At 36.8% G+C, this 17297-nt stretch overlaps 1 protein-coding gene across 1 annotated transcript in view; it reads right to left on the reverse strand.

Annotated features, from left to right (window-relative positions):
- Positions 1-17297, reverse strand: part of LOC126469882 (E3 ubiquitin-protein ligase HERC2) — an 846528-nt gene that overhangs the window by 566729 nt on the left and 262502 nt on the right. Inside the window, exons 21-25 of the mRNA XM_050097213.1 lie at positions 14651-14835; positions 8782-8937; positions 6532-6717; positions 6311-6449; positions 65-221 (exon numbers count right to left, since the gene is read on the reverse strand). Of these exons, the coding sequence (XP_049953170.1) occupies positions 65-221; positions 6311-6449; positions 6532-6717; positions 8782-8937; positions 14651-14835 (823 nt within the window). The remainder of the gene's footprint in view (positions 1-64; positions 222-6310; positions 6450-6531; positions 6718-8781; positions 8938-14650; positions 14836-17297) is intronic.

A 17297-nucleotide genomic window follows, 5' to 3' on the forward strand; every position in this document is an offset into this window, starting at 1 on the left:
AAAGATGGTGATGCAAAATAATACGCATTGTCAAATTATGAGGCTTATCAAATGCTTATAAAACCTGCAGTAACTCCTGGTCAGGTTCCATGTAATAACCAATTAGGAAGGATGAAATGGCTTCCTTAGCTGACTGCGAATGACACACTGAATCAATTGCTTGAGTAATATCACGGCCAGAATATTTTGTAAATAAGTTGCTTCCACACTGAGAGAGAGACCTATAAAATTTAAAATTAATTGATATATTCAACAAACAGACCAAAAATGAAAAACAATTCATCTAAAATACTTCAAAGAAATAAGCAGCAATAAGTTATATTATCCACATATTGTAATTATATTTCTGAAAACCTACAAATTTCTGATTGACATGGGGCTGTGGTTACATCAACCTCTTCTCTTTACCCTTTCTCCAGAGCTGGTATTCAAGCAGCATAGCACAAGAGCTTCTATAGAGCTTCGGAGTTATGAAGGGAAACAAGTGACAAGTTGAAATTTTGAGTTTATCCATTGAGAACGACGGGTCTGCATCACTGATAATTCATGACCAAAGAATTGGCAGGGATCCATGTATAAGACTCATCGTAGCACACAATTTTATTTTATCACAAATGTTCTTAATCCACTTGAAATCAATTATAAAATTAATATGAATGGATGTAAAATCCAAGATAAAATATAAGTGCATTCTGTAGCAAGTTCATTTAGTAAGCAAGAGAGCTCAATAAATGCAATGACCCAGATTCTAAATGAAAGGCGTCGTGTATTCCAGAGCAGCTGACTGTTAAAATTCTGAAAGTGTATGTTATAGTAACAGTAGAGCAACATACTACTTCCTCCTACATGTCTCGCAACTGACCGTAACAAGAAAATCAGAAAAATCAGAACACATGTAGAAGCTTACTGATAGTCTTTGTTCCCATCTACCATTTGCATAGGGAACAGGGAAGGGAAGAAATAGCCTATAGTGGTACCAGAATCATCCTCTGCCATACCCTGTAACGTGGCTCGCACCGTATAGATGTACATGTGTATAAAGCCAGATGTCTACTCAACAGTTAGAAGGGGTGCTGAGCAAAACACAGACATGTAGAAAGATGGACAACTGCTTAGAAGACACCCCTTCACACACACACACACAAACAAACAAACAAACTGTTCATGTGTATGTGAGCTCTGAAGCAGATTTTCTGTCCAAAATCTATGCATTTTTACATGCCTGGACATTTCTCAACCTATTCTCAAAACATCAGTTTGGTAGACACTAAATATAATTGAAGTTTGCGTTATTTCGGAAACATTTGATTTTATTTCTCTTTGCAGCTCCATACGTAACAAATCAAAAGATCTGTTTACATTACTTACTTAGCTAGTTTAACTTATGTAACTAGCATGTAAATAAATAAAAACGAAATTAAAATTAAAAAATGGAAGTTTGAGAGCTAAGAAAATGTTCCATTCATTCAATCAGTGGCAAAGTATGTCTAGCAAAGCCTCTGCATCTGTAACTAGCAATTCCATCACATCTGCATATTGTACACGAATAACATTATTATTGTCTTTCCATCTCACATAACCCCACCCTTGTGAACTCCCTATAACCCCCTTTTTCCTCAATAAATAATACTTGAGAAATTGCTTCCCTTCACATTTTGAGCCTGAAGTGGGAATTTTGTAAGTAATTCATGCCCAGGTTCTGCTAATGCTACACTGTTCAGGCTGCCTTGATGGGCTTCAAGTGTCTACCCAGTTTCAGAGCACACACACACGGTCTTAGAATTTACAGGTATAAATGAATAGCATGTTTTATAGGATCACATCAACACCTTATGGAATAGTTTTCACATTCCCTGCAGCATTTGGTAGATTGCAGTATTTTTTTCAGTAATTATGTCATTTTTGGTTGATGATGAAGTGAGTGCATTGGATTATGAAGAGTGGGGGGTGGGAATCATTAAATTTGATGTACTTCACATTTTAATTTATTTGTTTTAATATTTTTACTGTGACTTTTTCTCAAATTTAAAGAAAGCTTCTACGGGGCAATTTTTTTAGCAGGTGCATATTATACTTTTAACAGATCAAAGAAGTTTCTCCCTTTCAAATACATCTTTATAGATAAAGAAAGAAATATGAATACTTAAAATATGGTTTAAATTCCACGAATTACGTCATTTGCAAGCTACAAAGCTCCACACTTATGTAGCTTATATAGCCACACACCTTGTTTGAATAAACACACTCACAAACAACTTAATTAGAAACTGTTGCTACGTCAAACAGTGAGCACTACTACTGCGATAGTGAATGGAAGAGTTTTGCATGTCATATGACTGGGCGTAGCACTACTTGTGCTAGTTATTAATGAAACAGTGGAGTACAGAATGAGTAAGACACACAACATCAGTGCATCTGATAACGAGTGTCCACCATATGGGAAAATCCATCTTCAAGGTCACACAGGCACTCTGCTATTCAAATGGAACTATGCCAAGGGTATAAAATGAGTGCCTCAATTTGTGGAAAAATGCTGCTGCCAGAGCCAGCTGCCATCAGAAATAATGTGTTGATCACAGGGAAGTAAGGGAGATTAAGATTTGATGTCCTGTTAATGATGAGGTCATTATAGGAGGATAACCCCAGATTGCAGAAGACTGGGGAAGGAAATAAACCATGCATAGTCCAATGGAACCATCTCAGCTTTTGCTTTAAGGGTTTGGGGAAACCATAGAAAAATCAAATCTGGGAGGTCAAAGAGAAATTTGCACCTCTGTCCTCCTAAATGTGAACTTATTGTTTTAGGACTGTTCGCCCTTCCTCAGTTTGATTACAGGGGTTGTTGCCAATTATCACAGATTGTAACAGTAGGCAGACAACCCACACTGCAGCATAAAACCCAGCAATTCATTTCTAGGCAACACCACCTCCCCATAAGTGTACTCTGCTCCCTGGATGCTGCAGGGGTCAAAGATAAATGTGGCTGCAGGAACACAGCCATGCAACCTTAGAGCATAGAAGGAGGTCACCTGGACTGATGATTTGTAGTGAAAGTTGGCAATCACTGATGATAGGGTGTGAGTATATTGAAAACTACATGAGGTGATGTATTTCAACTGCCAAATGGCCACTTTTAAAGCAGGTGGTGCTGGTGTTCTTGTGTGGAGAATTATTAACAATAAGGATCCCAGGACAGATCCTTGGGGCAAGCCTCTTGTAGCGTATAGGAATCCAGAGCTCATATCGTTAAAGTGGACCTTCTGCTTCTTATTGTCGAGACACGATGCTATAAGAGTGAGCTCTGTATCTCGAATGCCATAGCACCTCAGTTTATCAATTAGAATCAGATGGCTCACACAGTCAAATGCCGTCCGCCGCTCGTGGTCTCGCGGTAGCGTTCTCGCTTCCCGAGCACGGGGTCCCGGGTTCGATTCCCGGCGGGGTCAGGGATTTTCACCTGCCTCGAGATGACTGGGTGTCTGTGTTGTCCTCATCATTTCATCATCATCCAGGACAGTGGCGAAATTGGACTGAGCAAAGATTGGATACTTGTACGGGCGCTGATAACCACGCAGTTGAGCGCCCCACAAACCAAACATCATCATCACAGTCAAATGCCTTGCCTTGCTCAGGTCAATTAGCAAGGCATCAACAAATGACTATTGCCTAAACGACATTTTCAACAGCCTTCATTGTTGATGAGTTTTCCCTGATGCCATACTGAGTGTCAGAGTTCCAAAGCAGGTGAAATGTTTATAAATTAGTTGATATATGTAACATTCTATTTTCAAAGGTATTGGTACAAGAGAAATGGGATAGTAGTTATCAACACATGACTTCTTGTTTACGTAGAGGGACAACTAATGTTATCTTTAACTGGGTCATAAAAAACTACTTATACAAAATCGAATTTGTTAGTACACAAAGCAGTTGCAATATAATGCCCACTATCTTTTTAATAACAAAATTTGACAGGCTATACAAGTTTAGCGATTTCGAGTTGCTGAATTTTGCTGTAGCTACTGCAACATCAGTGAATGTACAGGTTTCAGGCTTGTTGTGTGATATGAGTAACTTTATTTTTTATGCCTATTTATTAATGCCTGACTTATGGTTCTCATTTCATTGAGCTGGGTGTTCTTTGTTATCTGAATTAATAAAGAACTTATTCATTTCGTCAAGTGCGATACTGGTAGTATCACAAGTGGCTCTACTAGTGTTACACAGTTCTGATTTGATAAATCTACAAGCAGCCTTTGTTTTGCACTTGCTGGATATAGTTATCATTTACCATTTATTTCTGTTATATAATTTCTAATCTGTATCTCTTCTTCAGTTGAAAGTACTGAAGCCTGTCTTCTTCACTGTTCTTTGATCTGTTGTAGAGACTGATGACTTGTGTTCTTAATTTTTTGAGGTCAAGTGTCAACCATCACTGTAAACTTCTATGATAACTTTTTCTTGGTTTCCCCTTATGTCTTTTAAATACTTTAGGATAGCACTTATTACCTATATTGGAAACAAGAATGACAAAGCTGCTAAAAGCTTCATCAACATTTGTAAATTGAGACATGAAGTTGAACCATTCTATCGCACACCTGTCATCTGGAAACACTGATATGAGTATCATTAACAATTCTAATGTATTTTGGTTGTTCACATTGGTCTGTGTGATTTTTTCCAGCAATTTTAATCATAGTACTTCATGATCTGGAGGACACACATAATTAAAGAGCCTTCTTTTATCCATATATCTTTCTGCATTTGTTACAACATTGTGAAGAGATGATAAATTATCTTGTTGGCTTGTTACTTGCACAAAACAAATTGTGTAACTGGAGGACATTAAGCAAGTGCAAGGGTTTAGTTATTGTAACCTTAGCGTCAATATTAATATCCCCAACCTTGAAAATTTTATGTTAATTGTATTTTTGCAAATGGGAGAGTGTTCCATCTTGTACCTCTGTAAAGACATCAAGGAATACGGTATTCACACACTACAATAAGTTTGGAGCCTGACAATAATACAGCAACTGCCTCAAATAGACTCTCAATGCAGAAATTATTGATGTCAAGATTAGTGTATTTTGCTGAAAGATCATTGCTAACATATATCGACGTACCACCATAGTTGTTCAGACTAGTTATACGCAAAAATAGCTTGATAGCTTGTACAAATATAATTGATTCTCATTTTGCCAATGTTCATTAATATGTAGAATTGAGGTCTTTCTTTCTTTCAGTAGAATACTAGGATCATCTACCTTATTTTTTACAGATCTGATGCTGTCATGCAAAAATATCATGGAGTTATTACAAGATAGTGAGAGGTTTGTGCTGTTTGAATGCAATTCACTTTGTACTGTACTTTGCCAACACAGTCTCCACCCTTCCCAAATAAGTTTTGTGGCGAGATTGTTGATCGCATCCTAACATTATTTTCTGTGTATTTAGTATGTAGGCTTGTTTACTATTATACAAACCCCTTTCTTGATTACTATATGTTTACCCAGTCCATTTAAATGTAAACCATGCTCAGTATAAAATCTGCATGCTATTCCATTTACATTTATCATACTACCATTTCTGAAGTGTTCACATATATTTTCGAACTGTTGGTTTACTGCACTTATTTCTTGGTGACCACAGTGGCAGATCATAACGGTGTGGAATGTTGAAAACTACGACACTGGTATGTGTCAGCAGACCCAAACATTTCTTCATTTCCTGAGTGGCTACGGATGTTTCATTATTATAAACATCATTCGAGTCTCTGAATGGCATAATGAAACCATTGGGAGACAGCATATCTATTTCTGACGGTTTTGCAAGTTTATTAATCTCTGAAAATGCCACACCAGGCTTCATGAATGCTGTTAGGTGTCTCAAGTCAATTGTTTCTGAGTGTTTACATAGAAGCACTTCTGTATTATGCAAATACATTGTACTTTCTTATATAATACATCACACTTTATGGCCGTCTATAGAAAGTAATTCTAAAAAGTTGGAACAGATTGCAGATCAATCTCTCTTCTGGGCAGTAACATTGAAATAGGCGATGTTAACATTTCAAAACTAAACATCTCTCTTATACTGTTATGAAGTAACAGCTTAATTGAAAATCAGGTACTATAAAGAAAACTATTCACTGAACTTATTCTGTTTTGCAAGGTTGTTATGCTACAGTATGGTGGATACTAAAAGCACATAGGACCATTTATTTTAGTTTTCATCATTTTTTCCTCTACTCTCACAGCTTCTTCAGATATTGAAGACAAATGTGTTTACTAGGAACTTTTTCCATACTCACCCAAAATCCTGAATATCATACACTTTTTTGTCAATGACAATCCATAAGCCACCATCACGATTATGGTTTTCCAAGTCAGCTTTTCTGATAAGAGCTAGATCCTCATGACATCTCTGTGCAGTAAGAGAATTTTCTGGAACTGTAAATAAAAATGAATTATAAATTAGTCATAAAAAATTTATCTTAAACACCTGCATTATAAAGTAAGTAACAGTGCATACCAATTATTCCTGGCCAGGACAGATCTTCTCCATCTTCTTTATCAAACCCAGGTGTAAACCGATTAAATTTATCAAGTGTATCTAGTAATGGTATTAATGTCTGTGTCCAGTTTACATGCAGAAGAAGCAATGGCATTTCCAGTTCGAGGAGGATAAGGCACACCAGAAGCTCCGGAAGAAGAACATCTGTTGAACAGCACACAGCTATTGCAGTACACAATCCAAAAACTTCTTAATTATACAACGAGTTTCAAAAGAAAATAAAGAAATATTGTAGTGTTACTACAACTGTAGTCCCGTGATGTCCAAGAACCAGATCCACCAGAATAAATTTATATATTATCTTGCAGCTAGTGTGAGCCCCAATATTATGTCACAATATGACAGTTTCTAATTTTATGAAGAACATTCAATGTGTTGGCAACCTCTAATGTTATGATAAGGATGTAACATGGTGAGATGAAGATCAGTTAAACTGACTTTTGAGCTCCATTACTTTAGCACAACACTTGTAGTAGACAACTTGTAGGTTATACAGCACACTAACTGTCATGCACCCACAGGATGTCATTCAAGGTGTATGTTATCCGGACACTAATTACTGCAGTACGAATAACTGACACGTTACATTAAAATTTCTGGGCATATCTCACAGTCACATAGCTGCCCAAAAGGAGTAAACAAATCAATAAAATGGATGTCAAAATTGATTTCAGGAACATTTTTGTGCATTATTTGCTCAGAATCAATAACCCTCATTCTAGTTCCAAGTTTACGTCATCCACATTCTTTTATGGTTGGCGGACACTGTGTTGTGTAACCTTGCTTTCGATCCAGAGGGAAAATGGAGCATCTCTGGTGTTGACGGTGAAGTTTTACTGCATTTTATCCTTTCATGTAGAGCAGATATGCATGTTTTATCAGGTATCAGTTGATGTAAATAAAGTGTATTCTCATACCGTATATTGTCATTTATACTGAACCTAAACCGTACAGATCTACATTGGTGACCCGCGACAACTGCAAATTATGGGCAATCATTTGGCATATTGACATACAGAAAATTATCCATTAATGTCATGTTCCAGTAACTTTTGACAAATTTCAGCATTAACTCTCTCAACCAAGCAGTAACTAAATTTTTATACTGAAATCTTCATTTTTTACTGCTCAGTAAGTACATACTGACAAATATATTTTTACTGGTGTTTGAGCTTCAACAAAGCTCCATACATCCAGAGTTAAGTCCAAGTAAGTGCCTGAAACTCGGTTCAGCACACTGAAGTTGAAGATATTTTAAACTCAACTAAAGAAATACATTTTGCATTGGATTTAAAGAGGCCAGTCATACCAGTCAGCACATTAATTACTATAAACACAGCCTACCATTCATATATAGTAAGTTAAATAATCCAAAAAGATTTAAACCACGAAGACTGAAGTTAAAGGTCATTAGAAGCTATCATATAGTGCACTATAGCATATTACTACTGAAGATAACCAACCCTATTTCCTAGCACACCAATCTTACTTCATGACATTGAGTTACAGGAAAATACCAGCTACATGTTGTACACACTATAGGAAATGTTGATTTTTCTAGATTTTACTTGAAGAGTACATGTGACAATCAAACCTAAGTAATGTGTATCTGAAGCCTTCATTTATTTATGAAGCTCACACAAAAATATATGAAATTGCTTGCATTACTAAGGAATTATATGTCGTGTGTATCACTACCTTATTGTTTTTTGACCTCAATTTTTGTCCCTACAATGACCCACGTTTAGTTAAAATTAAACAGTTCAAAGGGTGTAATGTAAAAGAAATGAGAATGATAGTGCAAAATTGTGTAATCTTCTTATCTGTTCAGTTAGCAGTGACTGTTTTCAGAATACAAACCATTTGAGTCAACTCACAAACTGTTGCTTTCACAGCTCAAAGAATTTATGCACAACATTTTGCATTAAGCTGTGTGGAAGCTACACTGTTTTCACCTTTCAGTCAAGTAGAAGACTACATCTGTAGTCTACTGACAATGCATTGACTGATTTTGATGAAACTTATCACAAAGGAAGTCCACAGTTCAAGTTTCTTTAGTAATTCAAAAACTCTTGTACTTTTTGTCAGGCCTTGTATACTGTCTACTATGTTCCAGTAATAATCTCAAACATTGCTCTAAATTTTTACATTTCATAATACTACTCACTAATCCATTAGTAGCTAAATATATGAATAGAAGCTACTTACCAACAAAGTCACCCTTTAGAATAGATGCTATGTGTGGAAAATGTTTATTATTGTTTGATGTCAAACTTGATGCCAAAGGAAGAATGTCATTCACATGGTTGCACAAGATAGATAGATATTTTGAAAGTAAAGACTCAGCACCCAAAACATCTGTATCTGAAAAGTAAGTCACAATCAAAAAACTACATAATCTTTAAAGCACCCAAAGCTGACTGGATATTACAGTTTAAATATAAATAACAACAGTCTTAAAGGCAGTCCAACTAACATGGCACAGTAAGGATAATTAAATGGATAAAAAAACATCTGGAAAATAAACAAAGGATTGTTCAAAACAAAAAAAGTATCTTCTCCAGAGTCAGAAACATTAAGAAATTTGAGGTAACATGCACAAATGTGTAAAGACAAGAACAGATTAGCCAGAATCTGGCATTGAAAGGAGCTAACAAATTGAATGACAGCAAGTTATAGAAAAAAAGACAATTTCCTCATTTATTTTTTTGTTTAACTCTGAACACAGAACTTTGCCATTCTATCACCATAATGATAATTTGGTTGTGGGTGGGTCTGATAACCTTCACATAGTATTCTATATACAATGTTGTCTGAATCATCAGAGTATGTTAAATGAAAAATATTGTACCTTTCTTTAAATAAAACATTCAATTTCCTCTCCTTTTTTCATGGAACTTGACATAAACATCATTTAAATTTGATATTTCATTTCCATGGGTATATTGCTGCTTCAGACCATTTAAATCGTAAGCACAGGAGACAAAGGATGCATAAGGCATAATGACAGTCAATTCAAAATTCATCAGAGAAATTTCTCAGCCATTTGAAATAAAAACTGGTTTAAAATGAGGGAATGACTTATCATCCTTCCTGTTTAGCATTTTGAGACCCCAAGACCAAGATCAGCTCACTTCCATTCATTCACAGTATTTCCACTGCACTCACTGCTTCTACTTGCATTGGACATGCTCTGAACTTATTTCTATATATTGTTGCCATTACGTGGATGTTTCTGAAAATATCTCAGCATTCTCAAAAGACCATACACACTTATTTGAAAACATTGCACTGACACATGATGCTGTAGTTTCAGCAGGTTTCTCGTTGTGCTTACAATGTGTTTTCCAATAAAAACTTGTTGATATTTTTGACCAACACTGAGACTGTGAAGCTCTTGGATGAACCATTTGAATATTCTGGTTCTGAAATGGGCATCTGTTTATGCATATTTTGGTTTTGAATCAGATTCAAAAAAATTGTTCAAATGGCTCTCAGCACTATGGGACTTAACATCTGAGGTCATCAGTCCCCTAGAACTTAGAACTACTTAAACCTAAATAATCTAAGGACATCACACACATCCATGTCCGAAGCAGGATTCGAACTGCGACCGTAGCGGTCGCGCGGTTCCAGGCTGAAGCACCTAGAACTGCTCGGCCACACCAGCTGGCTGAATCAGATTCATGTACACAAACAATATTATTTAGATATTATCATTCCACAGCTTTACATTATTTCACTTGAGAAAGAAGCTGCACGTGTTACATTTCCATTATGTTTTCAGAGAAAATTGCACCTTCAAGTGGATAATATAGGTCCTAACAACCTAGTTAGAGAGAAACCATTATACTCTTGCAAAATTTTCATATGCTGAGCTAGAATGGATGACATGAGACAAACAACCATCAGTACCTAAATTCAAAGAAAAAGACAGTTAACGGGCAGAAGTGGGTGACAGCAGCAGTCCTTCTGTATTATTGTTAAATATGACAATAAAAAATGACACAGGAGAAACTTTCTACTTTAATCATGTGTTTTTTATCTTTGTAAATAAAGTTATGACAATGAAATGGCAGGTACTTAGAGAGATACAAAAAAATCTGGGATCCTGCAACATGCATGCCACAAAAGGCTCAGGACTCAAAGTGTTGGTTGAGTTTTAGAAAAAACTGTAAGCATCTGATATTTGGAACTAAAAAATATCACAAGACTGAACCAATAATTCTAGGAAAGAAGTCAAACGGAATTAAGGTAAACTGCCTAGCTTCTGATGACAATTTTGCAATACTTTCAGAAAATCTGACAGAAGCAGTTACTCAAATAAATATTCTGGAAAAAATAGCCAATAGAATTCATGTCAGGGTTAAGTGGGACTAAATACAGAGACTTGGAAGGCAGATTACTAGAAATATAGTGGGTGTAATAAAAACAAAAGAGGATTGAAAAGTGAGAAGTAATACACAGCTCTGCCAGATTATACACCAGAAGTAATGGCAAAGCATAGGTTAATCTTCTATAGGCACCTCTACCATATGAATGAGAACAAGCCAAGACAATAAATCATTTTGTAGTTCTGGAAAAATGAAATCAGCAATGGCATAGCAATGATTACAGAAATAAGAAAGGAACTAAAAGGAATCAGAAATAACAAAAAGGAATCAGAAATAACAAAAAGGAATCAGAAATAACAAAAAGAAGCTATTAAAAGCATAAAATAAAAATTTATACATAAAAAATTTTAAAAATCATGAATAAAGTGGATAGAAGAAAGAGACAGACAATCTGGGTAGAAGATTAAGGCGTACTGAAAAAACAGGAAACAACAAAGAAAGAAGAGGGGCCGAAGGAGTTATGTGATACCAGTTGGTCAATATGAAGATAAAAAATACACAAGATGGATAATGGCCAATTTCAATCATAAAACTTTTTGTACTGATGCATAATCCATCTTCAACTGTGTAGTTTCATCCTCTGATGCTCCTTAATGTCAGAATACAGAAATTTAAAGTACCATGCAGGATCAAGAATGTATTGCCTCCAACTTCTGATGATAATTTGTAAATGATGCAAGAGTGGGATGGGTTGCAAGTGTCAGAAGTGAGGTCAGTTTGAAATGAAAAGAGAGAATTGAAGTATTCTCACTGACAGTATACAGAAAGACACTCAGACACTCACCCTGGAGAGGGGGGGGGGGGGGGGAGGGGGGGGGGGGCGACGTCACATGATGGCTACCAGTCTAGGAGTTGGAGCCTAAACAATGAGAAATAGGGAACAGGGGAGGTGGTGGTTCAGACTCAATGAGACTGGTGGCAACAGGCCTTCTGCTCTGACTGGAGTCTGAAAACCAAAGAAAGTATGCCCCATTCAACAGCTGGAACTGAAGAGAGCATAACAACTGCTCTCTATGCCCCAGGACCCTCCAGTGGCCATCCATGTGATGCACCTCCTGTATCACATGTCTCACGACTGGAGGGTCCTGGGCAAGGACCAGGAAAAGTGGCGTGATGTTGTATTCAGAAACTTTTACTGAAATGAGCCACCTCTGGCCGGAAAGGGCAGGATGGCAGGCACGCAGGCACTGGTAAAATTCTACTGGGAGAACATCTGAAAAATATTGTATATACCTTTATATTTTTTTCACTAAATTCCTTAAACTGGGTAGCCATAATGAGCAATATGTTGTTACTGTAAGAAGTACGCAAAGATACACCCAAGTCATCTGAAAAGGATTGTGCAGTAATATAAATATACTTTTCCACTGAAGGAAGCTTTTATTTACTACTGGATAACCAAGGGTTTTCTCTTTGTTAAAAATCAACTAAAATTGTTATGGAAGAGGAAAGAGGGAAAGATGGAAGATTATGGTTTAATGAAGATAATGGGAGCATGAGCTTCAATTGGACATGAATGTGACAGGTAATGAGTCATGTCTTTTGCTACAATGATGATGATAATGATGATGATGATGATAATTCCTTAATCACATTATATGATTTAAGCAAAGCATAGAATACATAAATCTGAATGCCCTGATGGCCATCCTCCCACAAAAATTAAAAATAAAAAGGATGACAAAAAAATTTGTTTATGTGTGATATGGCATAGGTGGTTAATAGAAAGTCATTGAACCACCAACTTTCACCTGTAATAAGCTCCAAATAATGTGCATTTTTATATTACATAAATGCAGATCAAAAGAAGACATAAAATCTGTGTAAGAGGCCATGATCGTTTTGACTTTATTTTACTAATAATGTAGGTCACCAATAAATTTGTTTATTCCATTTTATCTGCATTATGACCAGGTGAACATAAAGCTGTTTAGTTTGATGAATAATTGGAAGTTTTTGTTTGTTTTCTATTGTATACTGTAAAATTGCTTCCATTGTCATTAGTGTGGGAGGTGGCACATTAAAATATTGTTTCCAACTGTACAGTTGGCAACAGTAAACACAGGAAATACACACATGTTCATCACACAATGAGAAGTGCAAGGAAGTGTTGTAATAAATGTGGGTGAAAAAACACCGTAAACTGGCCAGCTGGAGTATAGGGACCATGAATATATCTCCAGGACCGCACACATGGACTAACAACATTGGAAATTGCCACTGAAGGTGCTTCATAAATAAAAGAAGTGGAATGTGTACACAAAAAAACAAACTGCCTTTCATTGAGATGCAAAGACTGAACATACCTCCATGAATAATCGATGCCTTGTTAGAATTAAGGATTAGCATTCATTTTAGAAAAAGCACTTAAGCATTGTTTAGTATCAAATAACAATCTTTAAAACCTAGAACATGGATGGAGGCCTACATGAAAAATAAGAATCTTCTTTAGAAATTTCTGGCATACTATTGTTGTTTTAAACCATTATGATCACAGATGGAAACAGAAAAGGAGGGGGAAGGGGAGGGAGAGAGGGAAGGGGGGAGTGAGAGAGGGAAGGGATGAGGGAGGGGGGGGGGAGAGATAGAGATAGATAGAGAGATAGAGAGATAGAGAGAGAGAGAGAGAGAGAGAGAGAGAGAGAGAGAGAGAGACCATAAGCAGCTATCATCTATAAGGGACAGTGAACAATGAGACTCTGGAGTGACTCCATTCAAAAGTAATCACTGCACAAAATAAGACATTTACCCCACTGGGAGATGCATTGATCAGTTCCTGTTTCATAGAACATGCTCGGCTGCCGATGGCTCCACACCTCCATCCACTCTTGCACTTCCTTGTCTGACTGAAGCAGATGTCCATGCACCTCTTCCCTCAGGTCACCAAGGATATGAAAATTACATGGTGAGAGATCCAAGCTGTACAGAGGACATTGGAGTGTTTCCCAATCAAATCGCTGAAGCGTAGCCTTTGTCTGATTGGCAGTGTGGGGACAGGTGTTATTGTGCATCAGGATGATTTCAGCCAATAGTATTCCTGGCCGTTCTGACTTAGCGGCACATCGCAGTTTCTGCAAAGTGTCTGCATAGCGCTGCACATTGATCATGGTTCCATGCTTGAGGGACTCTATGAGCGAACGGCCCCTACAGTTGTAGGAGGAGGTCATCGTGACCTTCCTGGAACTTGTGTGAACAGCTTTGGATTTCTTTGGCGGTGAGGAAGTGGGATGTTTCCACTGCTGACTTTGGTGTTTTGTCCTTGGATTGTCAGAATGCTGTTGGATGGACTCATCCTGTTGGGTAATAACACCCACACCCAAACTAACAATTGGACACAGGCTATGCTTCTGCGTTTGGTTGAAAAACACTGCAACATCACAGAAATACAGTTGTGGAAGTCAGTGTCAGTCATATGAGGAAGTGCAAGAGTGGGTGCAGGTGTGGAGCTGTCAGTGGCAGATGGCATTCTATGAAACAGGAATTAATAGTCTTGTCTCCCAGTCGGATGAAAGTCTTAATGCGTGTAGTGATTACTTTTGAATGGAACCATTCCATGGTCCCATTGTGGCGGACATTCAGTTTTCATTTGATTGGCCCTCGTACTAGAAATGGTGCAGCATATGAAATACAACAAAGTAGAATATATATTCAATATAAAATACAGAAGATCACTAAATAAATACCTGGGTCATCATTCAAAGATTTTCCTTGACTACTGCAATAAATATGAGATATCAGCAGCCTCTGAAAACGCAAGAGCAAATTCAGGCTAGGTGATCTCTCATGTTTCTCTCTTGACTCACTCCTGGACGAAGATGTGAATGTGTTCAGTGAATTCAGTTTTAGTTGTGTAGCTGAGGATCCATTTCTGAAATCAAGATCATCGAAATAAAAGATGTGGAAAAAAAAAAGGAAAATCTTTATACAAAAAAATAAATTAAAAACAGACAAGCAACTACTCATGCACAAATGAAAAGAGGAAGAAATATATAGGAAAATGTATACAAAGATCAGGTAACATCAGGTTTTTACCTTCCAAAAAACAAACACACACACACACACACACACACACACACACACACACACACACAGAGAGAGAGAGAGAGAGAGAGAGAGAGAGAGAGAGAGAATATGTGCCAATTTCCACAGTGACACGATATTCTAACCATTCATACACGGTCTTCATGGCTTTATAGCAAACAGACATCGAGTGATGAGGGATATGAGAGTGTCAGTACAGAAGGGAGTAGGGAAGTATGAAATGAAGCAGGCAAATTGTGAGACAAAGAAAAGGGTGTGAAATGTCAGGATGAGGGAGTATGGTGAGCATGTGACATTACAGAGGATGAGGTCAGACTGGTATGTATTGTCCAGAGATTGGTACTACTTGAGGTTTCTCTCTTAAAAATTGAAGGAACATGGGATAGGCTAAAGGGGAATCTCTCAGCTGTCCAGATACATTGCTGGAGGAGATGTAAATGTTGTAGGCACTGAAACAGCTGTTGATGCTATCAGTGTTGTGGTATACTATGTTCAGCAACAGTGTTGCCAAGCTTCCAGTTAGCCACAGTTTGGTACTTGGCAGATGGATAGTTGTCATAGTTGCATAGATTGCTACAGAGTAGTTACTTCAGCTGGCAGATAATGAAGCTGCTTTCATACATAGGATAGGAAATGCTTGTGACAGGATTACAGTAAGAGGTGATAAAAGGGGAGCACAGTAGAGGTATTACGCATTGGTCATCCACAAGGGAATAACTTGTGCAGTAGCTGTAAGTGGCATAAGAGTGTAATAGAATATTGCATAAGTTGGTATGGTGACAGTACCCCTTCTTGGGGTACAGAAATAATTTTTTGCGGGACATCCTTCATGTCAAATCGCAGAAAGAGAGTAGTCGAAGTCCTGGTGACAGATATGATTGAGGTTTTTAAAGATCTAGATAGTAATGGGTAATAAAAGGAGTTACAGCCCGTGGCTGATAAATGTCAGTTTAGATTGGCCTATGGTAAGAAATGCTGAGAGAGATCTGATAATGGACTAACTTGTCTGTCTCTAAAGACCCTGGAAAGGTTATCAGTATTTTTCTCTCTCCTGCTTTCCACAGCAGATAAAGTATTTATGGATGCCTACGCAGAAGGGGTGGGACCTTTTGACACAAATAAGATGACAGCTTCATATAGGATAAATGTGGGATTCTTCATATGCTGTGCAGCCAATATGTGTGCAGAGATAGTACAATATGTTGTTGTGGTCTTCATTCTAAAGACTGATTTGACGTAGCTCTCCACACTAACTAGTCTATTGTAACATAAAAATTAATTTCATAAATAACTTTATTTTTTTCACGCATTGGTACACAATGTTATCAAAGTAATTCATATAAAACAAACTGATATTTGCTGTATTAGAAAGGCTAGAATCAATGGTTTATCAGTGTTTTAGATGTGCTGTGGGACAGGTGCAAAAAACTGGTCGAACATTTTGTGCAATGACTTTTCTAGAAATAAGAAATAAAATGGATTAGAGAAACATTTGATGCACTTCATTTGCTCTACATGATTTTGGGCATCATTCAAAGGCATTTCAAATGTTTCTCTGATCTATTTTCTTTATTACTTTAAGAGAAATCATTTCACAAAACATCTATTTTTTTCATTTTTAAATTTTTTTTATTTTTTATTTTTTATTTTTTTTTCAAGTTTTTCCCAGAAAGCACAAGCTTACAGAGGCCTCACTTGCTTTCCTAGTGTCTTCTGTTCTCAAAACGTTCATAATTTAGTACCTGATTCAAAGATTAGATTGGATTATTACTTGTTCCATAGATCATGAATACGACACTTTGTAATGGTACGGAACGTGTCAGGTTAACAAAAGGTGTCTATACAAGATATTACATTACACAAAATATTACATGATACTTAATATTTTTTTTTTTTTTTTTTTTGGGGGGGGGTTGGGGAAATTACCCATTTACTATATCCAAAAATTCTTCTAATGAGCAGAAGGAGTTGCCATTAAGAAATTCTATGCTATATGGCTATCTGTCAGACTTTTGATGCTATTACGTAGGTGACCAAAGACTTTTGTGGCAGCATAATTTACCCCCTTCTGAGGCAAAGTTAGATTTATATATATTTTGTGAGGCTACATTTTGACTCTTATTGAGGCCTCATTTGCTTTCCTTGTGTCTTCTGTTCTCAAAATGTCTGTAATTCTGTACCTGATTCAAATGCAAACATTTTGACTGTTAAATATCACACCAACGTAACTTTTTAAGATCAAAATTTCTAGGCCTTGAAAAATTAACTTTTTAACACATCATTTAGGTA

The sequence above is a fragment of the Schistocerca serialis genome, chromosome 3 (assembly GCF_023864345.2).
Source record: "Schistocerca serialis cubense isolate TAMUIC-IGC-003099 chromosome 3, iqSchSeri2.2, whole genome shotgun sequence".
In the NCBI taxonomy this organism is placed as follows: domain Eukaryota; kingdom Metazoa; phylum Arthropoda; class Insecta; order Orthoptera; family Acrididae; genus Schistocerca; species Schistocerca serialis.